Here is a 20,085-nt window from a genome sequence, read left to right as displayed (position 1 = left end):
GTGTGTGTACTTGTTTTGTGTCTCTCTCAGGACTAGTCAATTGTTTGAACACAATGCAGGAAACATTCAGGAAAACAAAATGACTCATCAATTCCTTACTGCAAAGATATTTAGCCCAATCATTGAGCTCCAGTAATGAATATACAGATTACTGTCAGTGTCTGTATTCACATCCTATGGTCAAGCAATATAATGTCATTATGTAGCTTCAATGGCATGTTTTTCATGTCTGTGTGAATAGTCCTGGTCTCATAGCTCCATCTGGATCTTCTGACAGCCCATGTACAATAGGAAGGTTTCAGTTGTAGTCCTGTTTGTGTTCTCAGGTGGATGCTGTTGTTTATGGTGTGGACTGAGGGACTCTGGGACACATTGTACTGCTTTTATGTCTCTGGGTGGCTGGGATTCCAACTCACACTCTTCTTCCTCTGGAGAGAGTGGTAATCAGGAAAAAAGAACATAGGTGCTTGTTCACACACTGGTTGAGCAGACGGACACATTAAGTGCACAAGGAAGTGCACACACACACACACACACACACACACCCACACACACACACACCACAGTACACATACCCACACACTCACACCAGTCCATGGCCATTATTCACATTCCATATGCAGACGTCCACACCCACACGTAAACACAGTGAGAATGTGACAGTGAGTTCAGATATCTGTTGACCCCTGCAACAATTTCATGAAAATGCATGAATATTTTGCAGAATGTATTTGCATAAGCAATACTAATTATGTAATTAGAGGGGGTGTCTTGTGCTCTGTCCTTACGGTGTTCCTCCCTCTCTCTGCTTCATGGCAGATGATGCATCGACTTATCAAACAGGTAGCCACATTCTACACTTGGCAGTTTGGTTCAATTAATTACAAACTAAATCCAACTGATTTGATTGATGGTCTTCTCTCTATGGCTAAGCAATCAACTGACCATAATACATGTGTTGTTGTGTATCTGCTATTTCAGTGTCATACTGAAATCCTGACCGTTAGCTATAGACATTAACTAAGCTGTTATTATCCTATCATCTCTGAGTGCCTGAAGCATCTTGTGTGTGTGTGTGTGTGTGTGTGTTTGCAGGTGTGTGTGTATCTTGAAAGGTGAAACGTCTTCCTCCCTCTCTCTGCTTCATGGCAGATGATGCATCGACTTATCAAACAGGTAGCCACATTCTACACTTGGCAGTTTGGTTCAATTAATTACAAACTAAATCCAACTAATTTGATTGATGGTCTTCTCTCTATGTCTAAGCAATCAACTGACCATAATACATTTGTTAAGTGCGTGTTCTCTCTCTGTCTCTCTTTCTCCTGGCAGTTTTGTTTGACCTCTGTCTCTGCTGAATGGTTGTAATATCAGTCAATAAGCACGTATCGTATTGCCTCTAATACATCAAGCTATGACCCACACGGTCTTGGCTTGATTCCACCATGAACTGCTGTGTCAATAGAGTCTCAAAGAGAAGGCATTAGACAGGCCATAGAGCTCCCTTCATCCTAATTCTCTTCTTAACATTCGGTCTTATTCTATCCTGGGAACCGGATGAATCTGTGAGCTCATGGTTTATTCACTTTGGCAGATGGGTGTGGCCACCTTCCCATTCAAACAGTTTTCCGCTCCGGCATGGAAAGTGCCGGGCCAATGACAACTTTACTACAGAGGCTACAGAGGAATGCCATTGAATCATTTTTTGTAATCCTCCAAGATTATGTTTCTTTGCTCTATTTGGTTGTATCTAGCCAATTCCATACAATTGCTTCCAGAGGCATTTTGTTCTGCACCCGTTGATAACGCCCCTGGGAAGCTTGGGAAGTTACCGACTAAAATGCATTTGCAAATTTGTCTGATGATGCCAGGCAAGTCTTACTCATAACTACACACAGGAAAACTATTCCTGGCTTGTGAAAAACTGACTGGCTGTGGAGGAAGACAGGTCTGTCCCTTTGAAGAAAGAATATTGAGGGCCTCGTTCCCAAGAAGACAAACAAAAGAAGCCATTGAAGATTTGTGTGCAAAAAGACTCATCATCAGAGCCACAAGGGTCACAGAGGTCTTTTGTCTTGTTAATGTCAAAACACATCTTTTATGACCTTATTCAAGCATCCCATGGGCAGAATATGTCATAGAGTAGAAGCACTTAATGATAATTGGCATTCTGCTCAACTAACAAGCTTCTCCACTCTATCTGAGCACATTATTTATCTCTCTGTTTCCACTCAAAATCTAACCTGGTTACATTTGGTCCAACCCTCAAACGTACACAGGTGAATGTTATTTGCACCTCATTTGAGCTTTTAGCTCAGCCACGCTTTAAAATTGCAGCTGAAGGATGCTTTCAGAGGTTATTGGTTATGTCAAAAGCCAGGTGACCACACTGACCTGAGGAATAATTTGACATTGGGCTTACAACTCTTCTCTTGGCTGTTTTTACTTTAGTTACATTGGGCTTCAGCTCCGCCAGTCAGTGTATGTCTTTATCTCAGGGGACCTTTCCCCAGCCATACTGCTATTCTATTACCATCAGCCAGTATCCAGTAATGGTAAGACTGATCCACATGCCACTGTGTGCAGTTGTAAAAAAAAAGTGTAGATCTGATTACCATATCAACCAACACGATGCGCTCTACGCTGCCTGCTTCACAGTCATATCATCAGTCGAGCTGTCAGTAGTTTTCCTTCTTTCATCCTCAGCAATGACGAAGCCGATTGTTATATTAATTGAGAATCATTAAATTGCTGTTAATGGCAGCCGTTTTTCCATTCCAGTACCTAATGAATTGACTCTGCAGCTGCAAGGCTGACGAGCTACTGGAATAGAATGCATTGCGAGACCTGAATGGGCCATTATGCTGCTACAGGCATATTTATTTTCTGTTGTTTTTTTTCCCGCATTACTTTTTGCTGCCTTTATATTAGAGGGTTTAGCCAGAGAGAACTGGGCAGGGAAGAAGGGAAGGAAGGAGAGAAAAGTGAAAGAGTTAAAGAGAGATAGAGAGAGAGAGAAAACTTTTGTACCGCCTGCAGCCTCAGCGCTATAACTTTTACTGTCCTCATGAAGCAGGGTCTGCCTTCCTCAGACCCAGCCTGCATCCCCAGGGGCAAACAAAGTCCATCTCAAAATATGTTTATGATAGGTTTTTGACTGACATTCTTCTTTCCAAGGTCTGGTTACTGATATAATTAGCACAAACCCACGAGCAAAGTTTTAAAGTTCTGAATCAGATTGTGTGGATCGTACACAAACTTTCCAAGGGGAAGTACACAGTATTTGAAGCACTGTAGACCAACACAGCTTCAGAAGGGTGCTCTAACAGTTGTCAAGGAGGTTTTCTTGTGCATTTGTACAGCCACATTATACCATAGATTATGACATTTGTTTGTTTGTCTGTTTTTTTTTAACATTTTGACAAACCCCAACTAAAATAGTATGTATGTTTTTACTTTTTTAACAGTACATCTCAACAGGGTCATAATCCCTTGGCTGGAATGGAAAAGCAGGAAGTGTGGTCTACATTCAACATCAGTGCTCTCCTGGTCAAAGGGGGATCTCCAGTTAAAGTGGTTGTAAAACCTTTGACCAGGGAGAGATCATCAAAAGTACTTCTTCTCTTTAAGTAATGGAGGCCATGACCCCTAATCAGCTTGAGAGGACTCTGGGTAGAATCATGGGGTCTAAAGCTCAGGCCTGGCTAGGGTCTGCAACCTCCAGTAAAACAGCACACAGTATTCCTTAGACTTGCCTCGGATCCATAATCTCTAGTATGACAGAGTACATTTAACTAGGGTCCATGTTCTTTAGTAGGACCGTGTACCACTAACTGGGGTCCACAGTCTCTTGTAGTCTTGTGTACAGTTACATCTGACCCAGGTCCATACTCTCTAGTAGGACAGCGTACAACTCAAGACTTGACTCGGCTCCATAGTAATAGGAAGAGAGAAGAGAGATATAGAAAGTGTTTATTTGTCTTCTGTGCCTCCTTTTCTAGAGAAGAGCACCTCTTATAGCAGCAGGGTTCCTCAGACTTGTATTCATCAGTGCTCTGCGTGTGGTGTGTGTGTGTGTGTGTGTGTGTGTGTTTGTGTGCGGTGAGTGAAAAGTGTGGTTTCAATTTAACTCAGAAAATGACAACCATTGCTTCATGGACAAATCAATTCGATTCTAAACTTACAGGACAGCTGACATTACTTGTTATAGTAGTTGTTTTTGCCAGTTGAAGTCTGGTTGTTTAGCTGCCAAAGCTAACATTAGGATGTTCCAGCATTCTGATGCATAATGTTAGATTAGCACTGTAGCCCAAATTATGGTATTAAAAGCTATTTCACACACATTTCACATGGTGTTACCTCTTTACTTACATCTGCTCACACATTTCAAACAAGTCAGCCATTTACTTAATGCAAAACTTCCTAACTACCTTTTGTTTTAGGCAGATTCAGATTGTGGGAAAGATTGTGTGCCCGACATCACAGATACAGAAAGAGAAACATGAATCATGACATTTTGCTTCCATTGCTGCTTGGGTATTCTGAATGTTCAGAGTAAAGATATTTTTTTGTTTCTTAAACATTTTTGTCCTCTGTGATGGAATAATTTGTTCAACTTTTTGGAAGACCCGAAACTGATGAAACAAAAACGGAACCAAACCCTAATGTGTGTATCACTGTGTGTGTTTGTATCTTTGTGGAGACCCTATGCTGTTGAGTGGCTGTGTCTAATGTCACTGTTGTTTAACATGATAACACTGATGAACAATTCGACAACAACAACGCTTAATGAAGGTTGTTGCGGTCCTATGCCTGGCCCCACCATCTCCTGTCCTCTGAGGGGCTGCTAATCAGGGCCCTGCTGTCCACAGCTGATGAGTCTCCCAGGAGATCCAGTAACCTATCACTTCTCTGATTACAGCCCTGAGGTTCCTCCCAGCCAGCCACCACCAGATTCCTCATGTCCAATCAGTATCAATTAGAGACAGCGGTGAGGGAACCCTCCCAGCTGAGGCTGCATGCGTTGAACACCACGGCGTTCCCCATCGTTCTGACGAGTGTGTGTTTGGGAAGCTTCAGATGAAGTCAACACATGTTTATAGTATGGCACACCGCAATGGATTTCCCTTGTTTTGTCACAGGCTGCTGCACACTGCGTCGTGTTTTACAGTAACACTGTATCAAGTGTCAAATCTATCAACCTGTCAAAGAAAAGGGTGGCGTGTATGGTGTGTTTGAAGGCAAGTATTGTTGATCTGGGCATGGGTGTTGACGTGTTGTATAGCATACATGCTGTGCTTGGTTGGTGGGTCTGAAGGACGGATGTTCCCAGTCCAGACCACTCTCCATGTTCTCCTCACACTCCAGTGGGGATGACTGCAACTGGAAAGTGACGATTGCTGGCAGCCCTCCGAACAGCACTGAGGTCAATTAGAAGTGTGTGTGTGTGTGTGTGTGTGTTGTGATGAGGCAGAGGAGACCAGGCGGGGGCAGAGAAAGGCTGAGCCCCTGAGAGCGTTCTTTTAAACGAAATTACACCGAAAACTTCAATCTTCTGTTGAGGGTCGCCTCGTTTCCTTCTTGCTTCACAGAATTCGTCTTTGTGCCTTCAGATGAGGGAGGGGGCTGGGGTGGGGGGGGGGGGGGGGGGGGCCCGCCCAGTGAGTCCTCCTCGCTGCCTGTGACACTCCAGTACACCAGTAGCAGGGTATTGTCACGGATGTGCCCCACTGTCTGTGTGACCATGGTGCGGGCGTGTCTGTCACTCTCCCTCTCTCCCCTGGCTCCTTGCTCCCTTCACACCTATGTCTCATCAGTAGTCACCAAGCTGTAGTCCACTGTCAGCACCTTCACATGACAAATGGTTTTACATTGGCGGAATGGATGTACATGGGGAAGCACTCCGTGCCTTCACTGCAGCATGCATGACATGAGGCAGGGAGCGACGAGTTCAATCCCCCACGGGGAGAACAGACAGGCCACATGGGGGAGAAGGGGATGGTGGTGGGTGCCTGGTGCGAATTACGGGGGGGTTTGGGGGGTCTGACCCCTCCAATTAAGACTTGGACCCCCCCAAAAGAGGTAAAAACAACAGGTTGGGGGGGTTAATACAAGCCCTGGAGAAGAAGTTGACCCCCCCGATTGTCATCGTATAATTTGTGCACTGGGTGGGTGCCAGCAGCGCAGAACACTAAGGTAATTGAGGACGCGTGTGCGCGCATGCTGCGACTTTATAACGCCGCCTATCGAGCTAAGCCTATGGCCTGAGAACACGGCGATGGGTGATATGATGCGCGCGCTGCCCGAGTGCCATGCCTGAACCGGCTTCGCTCATTTAGCTAGATTGTTAATTCTGTTCTAGTCGTGTCCTTAATTAGTAGTACGTTTTTTTCTACGTTTTTCATCCCCTACTTTATTTTGAAAAGGCGTTTGAGTTTGGTCAATCATTACGGAGCCTCATGGCCTCTCACCTAAGTTTAGGGGACCCAGCTGTTGCCATCACCAGGCCCTTCACCAGTCTCCAGGCGGACACTGTGTGCTTATCCTCCTGTTTGCCTTTTTGTTAGCTGTCTCCTGGTTTACTGCTGCATCGTGGCCTAGCTCCCTGAGTCTCTGGTGTGTAGCATGTCACTGTTTGTTTTTAGATGTTCACATTCACATTCACAGATCACAGATTCTTCCTCTCTGTTCTCTTTGTCTGTCTGTTTTCATTTTTCTCACACAAACTCAAGGGTTTCATCCCTTCCCTCCCTTGCTGCCCCCCTCCCTCTCTCTTTCTCTCGCTTTCTCTCTGTGTCTCGATCCTTCTCTCTGCAATCCAGAGATCCGTCTTATGGAAGTTTAGTGGTGCTCAGGAGTGGCTTAGGGAGTGTTGGACACCAGAAGCACCTGGGCTGCCTGCCAGGGAGCATGGGAGCTCAGCAGGGGAATGTCCCTGTCCTGTCCTTCCTTCTCCTTTCCTCTCATCTCAGCAGGGGGGGTGGCCCTCCTCTCCTCTCAGCTGCTCTGCCTCCTCTCCTCTCATCCTCCTCTCCCTACTAACTCGGTTCTTTGTATTGGCTATTACAACATAACTCAAGGTCAGATCCACGTGTTTTGATTGGTTGTAACAAATTGATATGAATCATTTCATAAAAGGTTCTAAAGGGTCCATATTGCGTGGTATGTATTTGTGACTACACTCAGGTATTGAGAGTGTATGTCGAGTTGTAAAGAAAGTGATACAGTATGTCTACATGTATAAGCAAAGATAAAGATAAGCAAAGTATTTTCTGAAAGCATTTTCTTGTTGAGTGTTGTTGACATGTAGTGTCTTGTTGACATGTAGTGTCATGGCCCACCCCCTCTATCACCCCCCTTAGACCTTGCATGCGTTAGTGTGTGTGCGTGCATGTCTGTTTCTGTCTGTGTGTTGTAGCAGCACCCTGCTTTCTCACTTAAGGCCTCCCCTCACTCAGTCACTCCACCTCCTCCCAAGAGCAGAATTAGGTACAACATGCGTATATTTTATTTTAATTACAGATCACGCTCCAAATGATGGTCCACTGAAGGTGCAGGCGTTGGTGCCTCTAAACAGATGTAACTCACACACAGCCACATGGGCCGTATTTAAACGTGTAATTGCTCGAATGTTTCGTCTTTTAATTCTCCAAATGGATTTGAGCAATGAAGCAGCATAGGCACTTTAGGCTGTCGGTAAATTCAATCTCCGCAGGCAAGAAAGAGGAACTTGAAACAATGGTGAGCCTATGCCTGCCGGTACAATTGACTACCTCTCATCATACTCCTGTAACTGGGTTTGTGTACCTGTATCCTGGATTTAAATCTCGAGGTGTCGGCAATTTGCGAAACCAAGCGCAAGAGATTGGCTTGAGCTAGTGCACCTCAAACCTTCAGTCAGACAAATCTATAAGTTTGAAATCCTTGAATTGCCCTTAAAGAAGCGACCTACAGATGACAAGTCTGCAGACCTTCAGTTAGGAGAAAAGGAAGAAACACTCAAAGAGCGTTTTGTTCTATAGTTTTCTAACATTACTGGGGTAATATGCGGTGTAGGTTTTTTACCGTATACTGTCGTAACACGTTCCACAAGACAAGCTTAAGAACTGTATTCAAATGAATAATCCTATTTACTAGGTGTTTTCAGTTCTCCTAATGTTTGTTGACAGTTGAGAGCATGTGTGTTTATGCTCACCTTAGAGGAGGCAGCCATGTGTAATAGTGTGAATTGTATCACTTGCTTTTCCCAGGAGATGTGTAGAGTGTTTCCATATCCCTACATCACACCTGTAGAACATGAAAGCACACATACATCTAAAACTCTAATACTCCACCTGGGAGGCACAGTAGATAAGGAGTAAATTATGTTTTCATGGCTACCCATAATTCACATTGTGTTTGTACATCTTTGATCGAGCACCGTCTGTTGTCATTGGCGGAGCAGAAGCTTGGGCTCTGGTAATGGAAATAGGATAAATATCTGAGGGGAGGGGGGTGGTGGGCTTAAATGGCCCCTCAGCATCTGATGTAAGGTGACAGGCATCTTCTGGAACAGAGTGTTAATATATGTGCTTGTGTGGACTTCTGTCTTTGTGTGTGTGTGTTTGTGTGTTTTTAAACGTCTGTGTGTGTGTGTGTGTGTTTGCTACTTATTTCTGACCATGATGTCTCCGAGAAGCCGAGTGAAACAGATGGCCTTATTAAATCATTGATGCAACCCATCGATCTGACACACTGGACTGAATGACAATCCTGTTCATCCATTACAGCCGCTTCTCTCCAGAAGACCCACTGTTACTTTTGAGAGTGTCTGCCACGGACACACTTTTGTTTAAGTGAATGTAGGCCTATGTTTACAGTATGTGTGTGTGTGCTTCCATACGTGCATCCACACAGTTTTTGTGTTTTGTAAGTGCGTATGTGTGTGAATTTCCCTCAGATGTTTGAAAGAAAACAGAGGGAACATTATGGATGGATGATAATGTCATCACTCAAGTTAGGGTTTCCCCGGTCTCTGTGGTTGTGTGTGTGTGTGAGAGTGAGACAGAGAGACAAAGAAAGAGAAAGAGAAAGGGAGAGTGGGCCGAGAAGTATAAGAGCTGAGTAGACATCAGAGAGTTGATTTGCTCTGTTTTGAACGCTGTGTGTCAGAGTTGAATATTGTCTCCATCGCTCTTTAGTTTGATTCTTAGCTGGAAATGGAGTCAGATTCAGGAGAGAACGCCCTGCTAACGGAAAGCTCCCAAGCTGGGACTGAACGGAAACACAACCATATTGTTGACATCTTAGGTTGTTTACAAGACTGTACACACAACCAAGCTGACAGCCACACTGGCTGGGTTTGACCAGCTCGCACATCACAGCTATAGACTTCATCGACACAGCTTTAGTGTTATGTCAACAACTGTCAAAAGAAAATGTGGTTTTTAAATCATTTTTAAATAACACTACAAATGAAAAATTTAAAGTTATACAACAATTTATACATGTAACTGTGGAATGGGAACATATTGAATTGTGCCCAAAGCGTACATCAATATAGGTGGGTTGGATTCAATTGAATGATCTGCATTTTGGGATTGCAAGTGGACGTTTGCTCTGCTGGTTGCAGCCCTCTCACTCGGTGGAGTTCAGCAACAATATTTGTGTTGCTGAACGTAGCCTTGGGTACTGCCAGGGTCTGGAGTATGTAGGAGTTAGGTCTGTATAACTGGCTCTGAGTTTCAGCAGGCCAGGGTCAATGTATATGTGCCAGAATGGCCTTTGGAGCAGCAACTATGAAACCCTAACCCAGATTGAAGTGACAGCATCTCACATTAGAACCCAAATGGACCTGGATTTCCCACCTAGTTTGGACACATGGTTTAAGATCCAGACCTATACAAAGCCTTGCGGGCCCAGGGTTATGTAGCCTGTAGACAGAAGGCTGACCAGGGTGCTGAGGCAGAGGAAGGCCCCTTACCACTGATTGTCCTCCTACTGGTTACTGTACCTAGCTTTAGGTGTTTTGTAAACTGAGCAGCTGTTGTTCCAGATCTTCAGGAGAGAAATATAGAGCTGTTCCAGTGAACACTCTGTCTTGGTCTTCTTCATCCTATGGCTTGTCCTGTACTTTGTATGCTGTGTTGATATACCATTTGAACATGGCGTTCCACTGCTACTCTGCCCCTCAGATAACCTTCTGTCACAATTGGTATGCACACGCTGAGTTATGACAGGGGAGCTGTAAGAAGCAGAGGCGCTGTGGTATTCGTCGTGATGAGAGGACAATTAGTGTGGCGAGGCTACGGGATCTGTCCTGTGGCGCTCAATTGAGGATGACACTCAACATAGCATCTCCGGTCTATCAATCAGGCTCCGTTCTGGTACAGTATACTGGCACAATTGTGTTCTAGACTATTACAACCACTCTGGAGTGAAGATGTTTGAAGGAAGAACGTGAGGGAGAGGGAGAGGTAGATGTAGAGGGAGAGGGGGGAGGGGGAGGGGGAGGGAGAGGGAGAGGGAGAGGGAGAGGGAGAGGGAGAGGGAGAGGGAGAGAGAGAGAGAGAGAGAGAGAGAGAGAGAGAGAGAGAGAGAGAGAGAGAGAGAGAGAGAGAGAGAGAGAGAGAGAGAGAGACGGAGGAATATGTTGTAATAATGAACATTGAAAAGAAGGCATTATAGTTAAGTACCAGTTTGATGGGTCACTGAAATGCCCTGCCATGTGGACACTTTGATGTTACTACACAGGCAACATTGTAAGGCTTTATGTGCAGCCGGTCCTCCACTGTGCAGCCTCTCTCTCCCTCCATGCAACGACAGGGCTCCCACTCAACATAGTAAAACCCCGGAATGGCTGGCAAGTCAAACACCAAAACAGGTAGAGGCTTCCGACTAACATATGCTGCACACACCGCAGTGTAAGGTGCTGTTGCAGAGAGCCAATGGGTCAAGTGTGCTTGTCCCCATCGAACTCCCTCAGGAAGACGTATACAGGAAGGTATGCATGTGCATGCGACACAGAAGACAAACGCCTCAATGGACGAATGGCTGGCACTCGAGGCACGAACACACACTCCAGGGTTACATTGCAACACCAAAGAAGGGGAACACAGACAAGGTTGAGGAGCTGCCAGTCCTCGGAAGCCCTTAATGAGCAGCAGGAGACAGATCAATAGCCAGCGCAGTTTTTCCCGTCTCCAACACGCTGCTAACTGATTAGGATGACGTCCACTGGTGTGGATTGATCAGAAAAACAACAGATGTGCCCAGACCTTCTCGTATTGAGGAGTGTGGGACTCATTAATATCTGCTGGTCCCTGGCATGCTGGTGTCTATTTCATTAGTCATACTGAGCGGACAATGCCGGTGGCATTCTCACAGTCAATTTAAATGTTATTGTTTTCTAACGTTTGTTTGGGTTCTGATGGCCGGCCTGTTAATAGAATTCGGGGATGGGGAATCAAGACATGAACATGGAGCGGTAGTTCATACCGTGCTTCACATGACCCTATCATCCATTGTAATGCAGTAGCTCTCAAACTGTTGCGCAGAGAGGCGTGGGAGATAGAGAGAGAAGTGTACAGCTATAGAAACTTTAAGGTTGGACTTATCCTGGGAGAGGGGGGAAGCTGACATGTTTTGAGAATAGCTGGTGACCCCCAAGTCCCATATCTTAGGCAGGTGGTTACAGTTAAAAGTCTTCATATTTATGCTGCAATGGAACGTCTTCATCTGTGGTAAAGCTGACACAAAAATGTAGGTCTGTATATTGTACATGTGTTCTGTGGTGGGGCTGGGGCAGAATGCATTTTTCTGTGGCCAGGTTAATAAGGAATATACATATCCAGGGCTACAATGTCATCGTTAAACTGTCACTTAAAATATGAAAAATAGACTATATTGTGGCTACGCAGCATACCACAGAAAGAATCACACAGAGCCTTTTTAATGGAAATCACTTTAGATGCTGAAAACATTCATTTACAACACTGCATGTAACAGCAAGTTCAGAAAATAAACTTTGACATTATTTATCCTGGTCTTTTCTCTCTGCAACAGAGGAAAAGCTCCCACTGGGAGCTCATCCAGACAGTTGAAAATAGAAAAAAATAATTTAATGGGGGTATAAGATTGTCTTGGTTTTTTTCTATTGTGCGCGTGTGTGTGTGTGTGTGTGAGCACAGTGGCATGTATCTGTCTTCATCTATGTGATGATCATACACAATGTGTGTGAACGATGGGCTTGCATGTAAATTATAGGCTAGTGTAGTTACATTTGCATAAAGACACACAATCATGTCTGTTTAAATACTGCTAGACGCTGAATCCACACAGAACAAGGTGATTTATAGCTGTCATTAAGTATGCTTTATAGTTAACAGTCTAATCTATTTTAGGCTATAACAATAGTTTATAGCAATCAGGGCATGTTCAGTAGCTATGTGCCCATCTGTTCAACTTCCTTCGTCCCTGAATCAATGGCTGTAAATATGGCCGCTTAAGAGCTTCAGCAGGAATGAGTTTGAGATAGAGGAAGCAGGAAATGAATTCTCCTGATTTCTACACATAAGCCTAGTTGAGAGGGTGAAAATGAGTAATTGTTGCCCTGGTGTGGTTACAAGGACATGCAAGCTTCATCTGTGAATGTAGGCAGAGGGAAACTGGAATATTGCTGACAACAAATGCATAGCACAGTATGGGTCGATACTAAAACCATTACAGGGGCAGAGAGCAGCACCAGACAAAATAGTCATGGATTTTTTTAGTGCAAGACGCTGCCTTTTTCTTCTTCCTGCAGTGAATGGTTGTTACATCACTTCCTGTGACGGTTTGTATGAGTGACAGTCAGAACAGCCTTGTTCTCTGGACAGATGAACTTTTAGCAGACCAAGTTCTAAGGCAAATAGATGGCCTGGACTTTTGTGGAGATATTTGACTGGGAGATTAAGCTAGGACACAGCCTGTGGGATGTGCAATAAACAATTGTCTGTCAGGCCATCTATTTGTTTCCAGACAGTACGGTAAGGCTTGACTGGGCCTGGTTCTAGCACTGTGTCACCCTCTCTCCTACCAAGGACAATGCTCATCCAGATTCTAACACCAGCCCTTACCTATGATGGATGTGTGGGGGCATTGGAAGTGTTGCCAAGTCTCCCTGGGTTCTGACTGCACGCGTGGATTCCCATGTGGAAGGGTCTGATCAGTATAGGAGGAATATATTCCTACCCTTCAGTCTAGTCTCAGGTTACAGGCATGGTCGTAACCATTGTCATATTGCAGTGCATGTTTTTGATTGAGTTCGATCTTCACCATAGCTAAAGGCCAGGAGAGAAGCCCTGAACAGATCCACCAGTGCAGGATGGGGGCAGCGTGGTGGAGGTCTGGGGGGGCTTCAGCACCACCTAGTGGTGAGATTTTATGGTAAAAGGTTCATTTTACACACTATACACACACACGCACAATAACAGAGGGACGGACAGACAGAGAGGTCTGCCCCCTTCCCTTCTGCCCCCAGCGTGTTGTTGTTGCTGTTCCGACTCATTAAACTAAAGAAAGGGAGTCATTAGGATAATTCATGGGTCTGAGGTATCTGTGTTTAGCTCAAGTTTAAGTTTAGGAAATCAGCATTGTCAGTAGTTGAGGACTGCACCTCCTGGGAACTGGACAACCTAAATGTATGGAAATCTCTGGATCATACACAGATAAATTAATAACCTTTTATTTATATACAGGGACATTTCACAGAGATCCTAAGCATGAAAAGTGTCCTGTTGTAATTTGCATAGGTAAGGTTGAAATCATAGAGAACTATATAGATAGATATATTTATTTATTTATATAGTTTTTAAGCTCCCTTCATTCTTTCAAATTGCTGGATGCAGCAGTTGCGATGGCAGGAAAGCTTCGTCTAGTCCCTCGCAGCAGAAGGCCAGAGGGATTTCAACCAATTCAGTCTCATCCTTCCTCTTGTATTTCATCCTCTCATCCTGCTTGTCGCCGAGTCAAGCTCTTACCTGACAGAACATAACCCCTTGTGGTGTGGCTGTACTGTACCTCTCTCTCTCTCTCTCTCTCTCTCTCTCTCTCTCTCTCTCTCTCTCTCTCTCTCTCTCTCTCTCTCTCTCTCTCTCTCTCTCTCTCTCTCTGTCTCTCTCTCTCTCGCTCTCTCTCTCTCTCTCTGTCTCTCTCTCTCTCTCTCTGTCTCTCTCTCTCTCTCTCTCTCTCTCTCTCTCTCTGGCCAGGAGTCAAACTGAGTCAACCTCTGTCTGAATCCACCTCCCAAACTTTTGTCCCTCCACCGCCGCCCCTCCCCTTGGTGTGTTTCCTCTCTTGTCGCTCAGAGCCGTGTCAGGATTCCACAGCTGTCTGAAGCCATAGCCGTCTCACCACAGGAGAGATACTGAGATAGTCTCCAACTGCAGCTGGAAGATACATCTCTTAATGCTGTAACATTGATGTAGTAAAATGTTGTTTTTTTTATGTGCAAATTGACCTTAGTTTTATCCCAACAACATTAATGTTGTTGTCTTGGGCATTAATTATACTTTGCTGGATGAAATATACATCACATTGGTCATTATTGGTAATGGATGGTACTTTTGCACATTCATTCATTCAACATTAGTCTAAATGTGTTCAAACGTCTTGTGTGGAGACATGTGGAAGACAACACTTGTGGAGTGCTTTACCTTATTATCTACTGTCAGCCTCTGTCCCTGGACCTGCCTCTGTCCTCTTCACACACAGCCTGTGTCCTAACTTCAACTGGGAGGGAACTGGGAAGCAATTTGTTTTGAGAGTAAAATACGACAACAAGTACACACAGAACACATAAATAATAATCACTGAAGCCTTCAGTGTCTAACACTGTGTCTGACACAGTGACAAACACAGTGTCTAACACTTTGTCTGACACGGTGTCAAACTGTCTGGGAGTTGCTCTGTCCCTCTCTTCTCTGGGAGTCAAACGGGCTGGGTCACCTCACCATACTGTACAACCTTTTCATGTCTTTCGGTTAATGGGTCAAATTCAGGCTAGAACCTCTGTTCTCATAATGCTACTGTATTGGCTTTCTTCTTTCTCCTCTTTACACTTTTTTCCCTCTCTTTGTTTCATCTCTGTCCTTTTGTTTCTCTCATCCCCCTCCCTCCCTCCCTCCCTCCCTCCCTCCCTCCCTCCCTCCCTCCCTCCCTCCCTCCCTCCCTCCCTCCCTCCCTCCCTCCCTCCCTCCCTCCCTCCCTCCCTCCCTCCCTCCCTCTCTCCTTCCACATTCCCTTCTCTTGTCTCTCCTTTTTATCTCCTCCCTCTTCTCTTCTGTCTGATATTTAATACTCTAGTTGCAATTCCTTTGTCACAGCGACACATACACAGCAGACAATCACACACTCTCTCTCTCTCTCTCTCTCTCTCTCTCTCTCTCTCTCTCTCTCTCTCTCTCTCTCTCTCTCTCTCTCTCTCTGTATCAATAATCCAATTCACAACAAGAAATATGTCATGACTTCAAATATGTCAAATTGTATATTTCTGAGCCTCAAATCCAATATCATAAATCAATGAGAGACTGATGCTCATATTAACTTAATCAAGCCGACTTAAAGGCTGTCAACTTGATTGAGTAAGCCTCTCCATGCATTCTCACTGAACAGAAGTTCCTGCTTTAAATGGTCGAGTCCTCTCAAGCATGAAATTCAGATGGAGTACTAAACTTGTTTTTTCTCTTTCAATTTCACCAGCCTAAAACATCAGGGACAGTTTAGAAATTTCTCACCACAAATGTAATACCGTTTTTGACATTTCAATTCTTAAGCCAATATTTTGTCACACAGCTAATGAATGCAGTGTTTTTTTTTTTTTTTTTTTTTTTACATGTTTATTGAATTCTCCAAAAGTTATGGATATGGGAGTCAGACGTGTAAGTGTGGATGTGCAGTTTCTCACTGTGGTCTGCAGTTAAATAGATATGACATAGAAATTGTGTGGCGTTGTCTTAGAAAAGCAATTCCTCGGGCGTCACAACAATTGCTGTCTTCATTTTTCACATCCGGAGGGCAAAGAGGAGTAATCTGACTGCTTCCCTGTTCAGGCGAACATAAGGAGTCCCCACCTAACTTGAACTTGCTGCAGAGCTCCCTCCCTCCTCTACTCAGAATGGATATATGCACAACTCTTTGACCCCTTGTGATAGGCATTCTTGTGAAAGTATGTGTGCGAACGTGTGTGTGTCCCCGAGTCTTTGTATGTGAGCGTTTGTCAGGGAAAGGATGAGAGACAGTCCATGTGTGTGTAACTGAAAGACAAACACAGACAGACAGACAGACAGACTGTGGTGATGAGAGGTTTTATATGCCTTATTATCAGACACTCTTATTATCTTCCCTCTGCACATCATCCACTCTGTCCTCTATATGGTGGGTTGTTTGGCCGCACATAACAGGTTCAATGACTGCTCAGCATGACGATCAGGCTAGTTAGTTGACAGCTCTGCCTCCTCTGAAGGGCCCACCATAGGCTATAATAGACACATGACCTTTGAGCCTAAAATGGAGATGGCACCTATTTGCACAATAACCTTCACATGTGTGTATATGCGTGCGCATGGACATGTGTGTGTGGGTGTGTACCCTCTGCCTTGACATTCACTGCTTGCTCAAGCACTTCGGCAGGTGCACAAATCATGACTGGGGAAGAAACGATCACTTTAGTATTCAATCTATTTTGTCTAATGGCAGGTGTTTGGGAATGGCGGTGGTTTGGGACCCCTACCTGCCTAGAAAACGAGCCCTGCAGCATGCTGGTGTGACTGAAGAAGCAGAGAGATGGAGCTGTGTCCTTCCATGGCCTGCTGTGGGGGAATGATTCAGGTGATGGTGAGGTGTCAATGGAAACCTGGCGCAGGGTAGAAGTCTATAATTACCGTTCTATTCTGCTTTACTGAGGCATGCTGAGGTTCTGCCTCCTTCTCTCTCAGTCCCAAATCAAATGGAGCTGTTTCAAGTTAATTTCAACTCTAAGTAGACAGCAAGTGCACCAGAACTCTTTATTCTTCTTTGAACGGTAGGTTTTCATAAAATCAGACGGCATGTTCTCTTTTTCACAGGTAAACCACGCTGTGCCATTTTTTTCTCCACCAAACTGTTGTTAAATGAGACATCGGTTTCTGACGGGTTCACAGTGAATTGACATTTTCCACCTTTCATTCAAGAAACAGTACCGAACGATTACGTCTAGCGCCCTCTAAAAATGCCCCCAGGCTGAGGCGCGCAAGACTAAGAGAAAATGCCGCTTTTGACGGGCTGTCAAACTCCCACACATTTCTTCGTTGAAATTAAGAGTATATTAGAGGCAAAATATGAGAATAATGTACAGACCTCCGACGGCGCTATCTTTCAGACGCCGCCTGAGACCGTGCATGTCAACACATTTAGAGTTATATTTTGTATTTAGGGAATGCGATGTGCCATCCGTTTCCTATAATTAATCACTAAAATCACTCACAAAACGTGCCTAATCCCGTTCGGCAAACGATCATTAACGCCCAAAACAACGACAAAAATGTATAGCCTATGCAACAGGGACAAACATAAACTGACATTGGACATGAAAAAACATTAACTAATAAATCAACGTTTCATTAAATTATTTCCAATAAAATCGTCTACATGACGCTGTCTATAATATTCTGATTGATAAGACATGCACGAGGTTCCGATGGGTATCAGAAATAGCCTACCCCCATATCTATTGGTCGTGGTCTCGGCTCCCTATCCAATGCTCTGCTGTTGAGACTGCAGTTCTATTTGGGAAGTTGGCAGCTCGAGGCAAGGGCTTTACTCGTTCTCTGGCAGTTCGACTCTGGAATTATGAGCAGAGCTGGTCAAACCTCTTCTATTTGAATTGAATTCCAAGAGAACTGAAAGATCATGGAGATTGGAATCCACATCCTCGTGGCGTTCCTCGTCTCACAGGTAAGAAATAAGATGCTACTGTAAATATCTCACATCGTTCCTTTCCTCCAACAATGTCTTATTTTAATGATCTTTCCAACATTCTGCTGCTTATTATTATTGGGACTGTTTGTGCCAGAGTAGAAGATTTACGAATGACGGGTCAGAGTTAAGTTTGCCGACATCAAATAGCTACGACGAATTATGAATTTTAAAAGATGAGCAATTACACCAATGTAACCATTTAAGAGGAACACATACTAGTCAAGTTGTGACGGAATAGGCTCCGTGTCCTACATGCCGCTGCCGTGGCACCTGCTCGCTGTCTGGAGGGAGAGAAGGGAGGGGATAGATTTGAGTTTGCGATCTGCGATGGTCAGTCAGTTTACGGATGCCGTTCACATTCCTGCGATTACTGAAAGCGGGACAGGGTAATGTGTGGAGCAATGTGCAAATCACGACCGAACTCTTGTCTCCAGTCGCATCTGTATTCCGCTCAGCGACCAAGTTGAGCGTTCCTTTGGCTCCGTTTATTGGAAGGAGCGGGACGAAGAAAACAAGCGGGCACACCAGAGGATGGAGCTTCACCCAAACAGTGGTGACGAACTTGAATGAAAAGGGACGATTTTTTATGTTTCAATTCCATTTTTACTTTGACACTGCCTTTTTCAGGCTGTATTGTAATCTTTTGAGAGGATTGTATTTTATAGATCGCCAGACTTGCATTTAATGTCCCTGAACTGGTAAACTTTGAGCAGCTGTCTGCGTCAATCACACGTCTATTACCATGCTGAAGGCTGGTTTGTAGCATGTACCTACAGTCAGTTAAACCAAAAATAAGACATGCTACTGCGAAATAAACAGTATTGAGCATGAAAGGTGTTGCTTTATCCCCCCCCCCCCCCCCTCCAACCGGCTCAGTAGGTTACTTAGATGACATTGCCGTGCCATGTTCTAGGACAACCTATTTCTAAACAGACTGGGGCATTATAAAACGGAGGAACACATGTATCGAGCTTGGCTGCTCGCCTTACAAACTCCCCCGTTTTTTGTGCGCGCCCTATCTCTTATTGGCGCGTGATGGAAGCAGCGGCAGGTGCAGAATTAATGCCGTGTGGTTCCTCATTTGAATCCGTTTATCGCTCAATATTTCTTTTTTTTTGGGACGTTTGTATGCCAACTGAAAATATTCAGATGAAATATCAATGTTTTAATGTTGATCTTTTGAAAAATGTGTTTCACCTGTCACCAATCAGACATGCAGACACACCTGCCGTAGGCTACCTATTTCAGCAGTTAATGCACGCACACTTATACACGCACGCTACTGCTGAGACCACAAACAATAAACATGTTTCTTCACTTGATCTCATTTAGAGAATTCCATTCAGTTGACCTCCTGTGTTTAACATCCTGTTGACTCCATTTCTCCTTTTATGTATTATTGCCAAAATTCCCAGCTGAAAAAGCAGAAAGTAACACCAGTCACAAAGCCTGTTAATAGGGAACAGGACAACTTATTTCCAACTGCCCATGACCTGTAAATGAGGTAGAACTAATTACAAGCTAATTTGAATGTCAGTCTATTGAGTGTGTTTTAAATACTACTGTAGACATCTGAGTGAGTGTGTGTATTTTTTGGTCACAGATTTACCCACTTCAGTTAAATAATGAGTCTGTGTGAGTAGTATGTGTGTGGGCAATGTTGCACATCATTGTTAAATAGTGTGTATGTGTGTGTTTCCCATGGGTCTGGCTGACTGCATCCTCTCAATGTTGGGGCTTTTCCAGACTTATAGTGTTCTACTCCCCGAGGAATAACACACTGTCCCTCGAGCCCCCTGTCTCCACCTCCTCCTCTGCCCGCCTTAGCTTCCTCCTGTCCTCACCCCCAGGCATCCCGCCCCCCTACCGCTGCCCCTTTGGCCACAGGCATCCTATTTCACCCCGTCACTTTCAAGACAAAGTCCTGCAGGCTTGCCATGTACGTTCTTTAGAAGACAGACACAGAGTTCACGATAGAGGTAAACATGTCAATTCAATAGGATTCAAGGCTGAAAGCTGCAGTTCAACAACTGTAACAACATCGCTTTTTAGTTCCCCCCGCCCCACCCCAATCCACACACCCCTAATCCAGTTCCTATCCAGTGAATTCCC

General features: G+C 44.5%; 1 protein-coding gene across 2 annotated transcripts in view; it reads left to right on the top strand.

Annotated features, from left to right (window-relative positions):
* Positions 1-17,791: 17,791 nt before the first annotated feature.
* cdh13 (cadherin 13, H-cadherin (heart)) overlaps positions 17,792-20,085 on the top strand; it is a 189,141-nt gene continuing 186,847 nt past the window's right edge. For both annotated transcript variants that reach the window (XM_084673081.1, XM_084673082.1), the window contains exon 1: positions 17,792-17,949. In XM_084673081.1, the coding sequence (XP_084529207.1) occupies positions 17,905-17,949 (45 nt within the window). In that variant the 5' untranslated portion in view covers positions 17,792-17,904. The remainder of the gene's footprint in view (positions 17,950-20,085) is intronic.

Source organism: Hypomesus nipponensis, chromosome 14, assembly GCF_054491055.1.
Source record: "Hypomesus nipponensis isolate SF chromosome 14, ASM5449105v1, whole genome shotgun sequence".
Classification (NCBI taxonomy): Eukaryota; Metazoa; Chordata; class Actinopteri; order Osmeriformes; family Osmeridae; genus Hypomesus; species Hypomesus nipponensis.
Note: the sequence above shows the minus strand (reverse complement) of the source record. Positions and strands in the feature narration are given on the sequence as shown.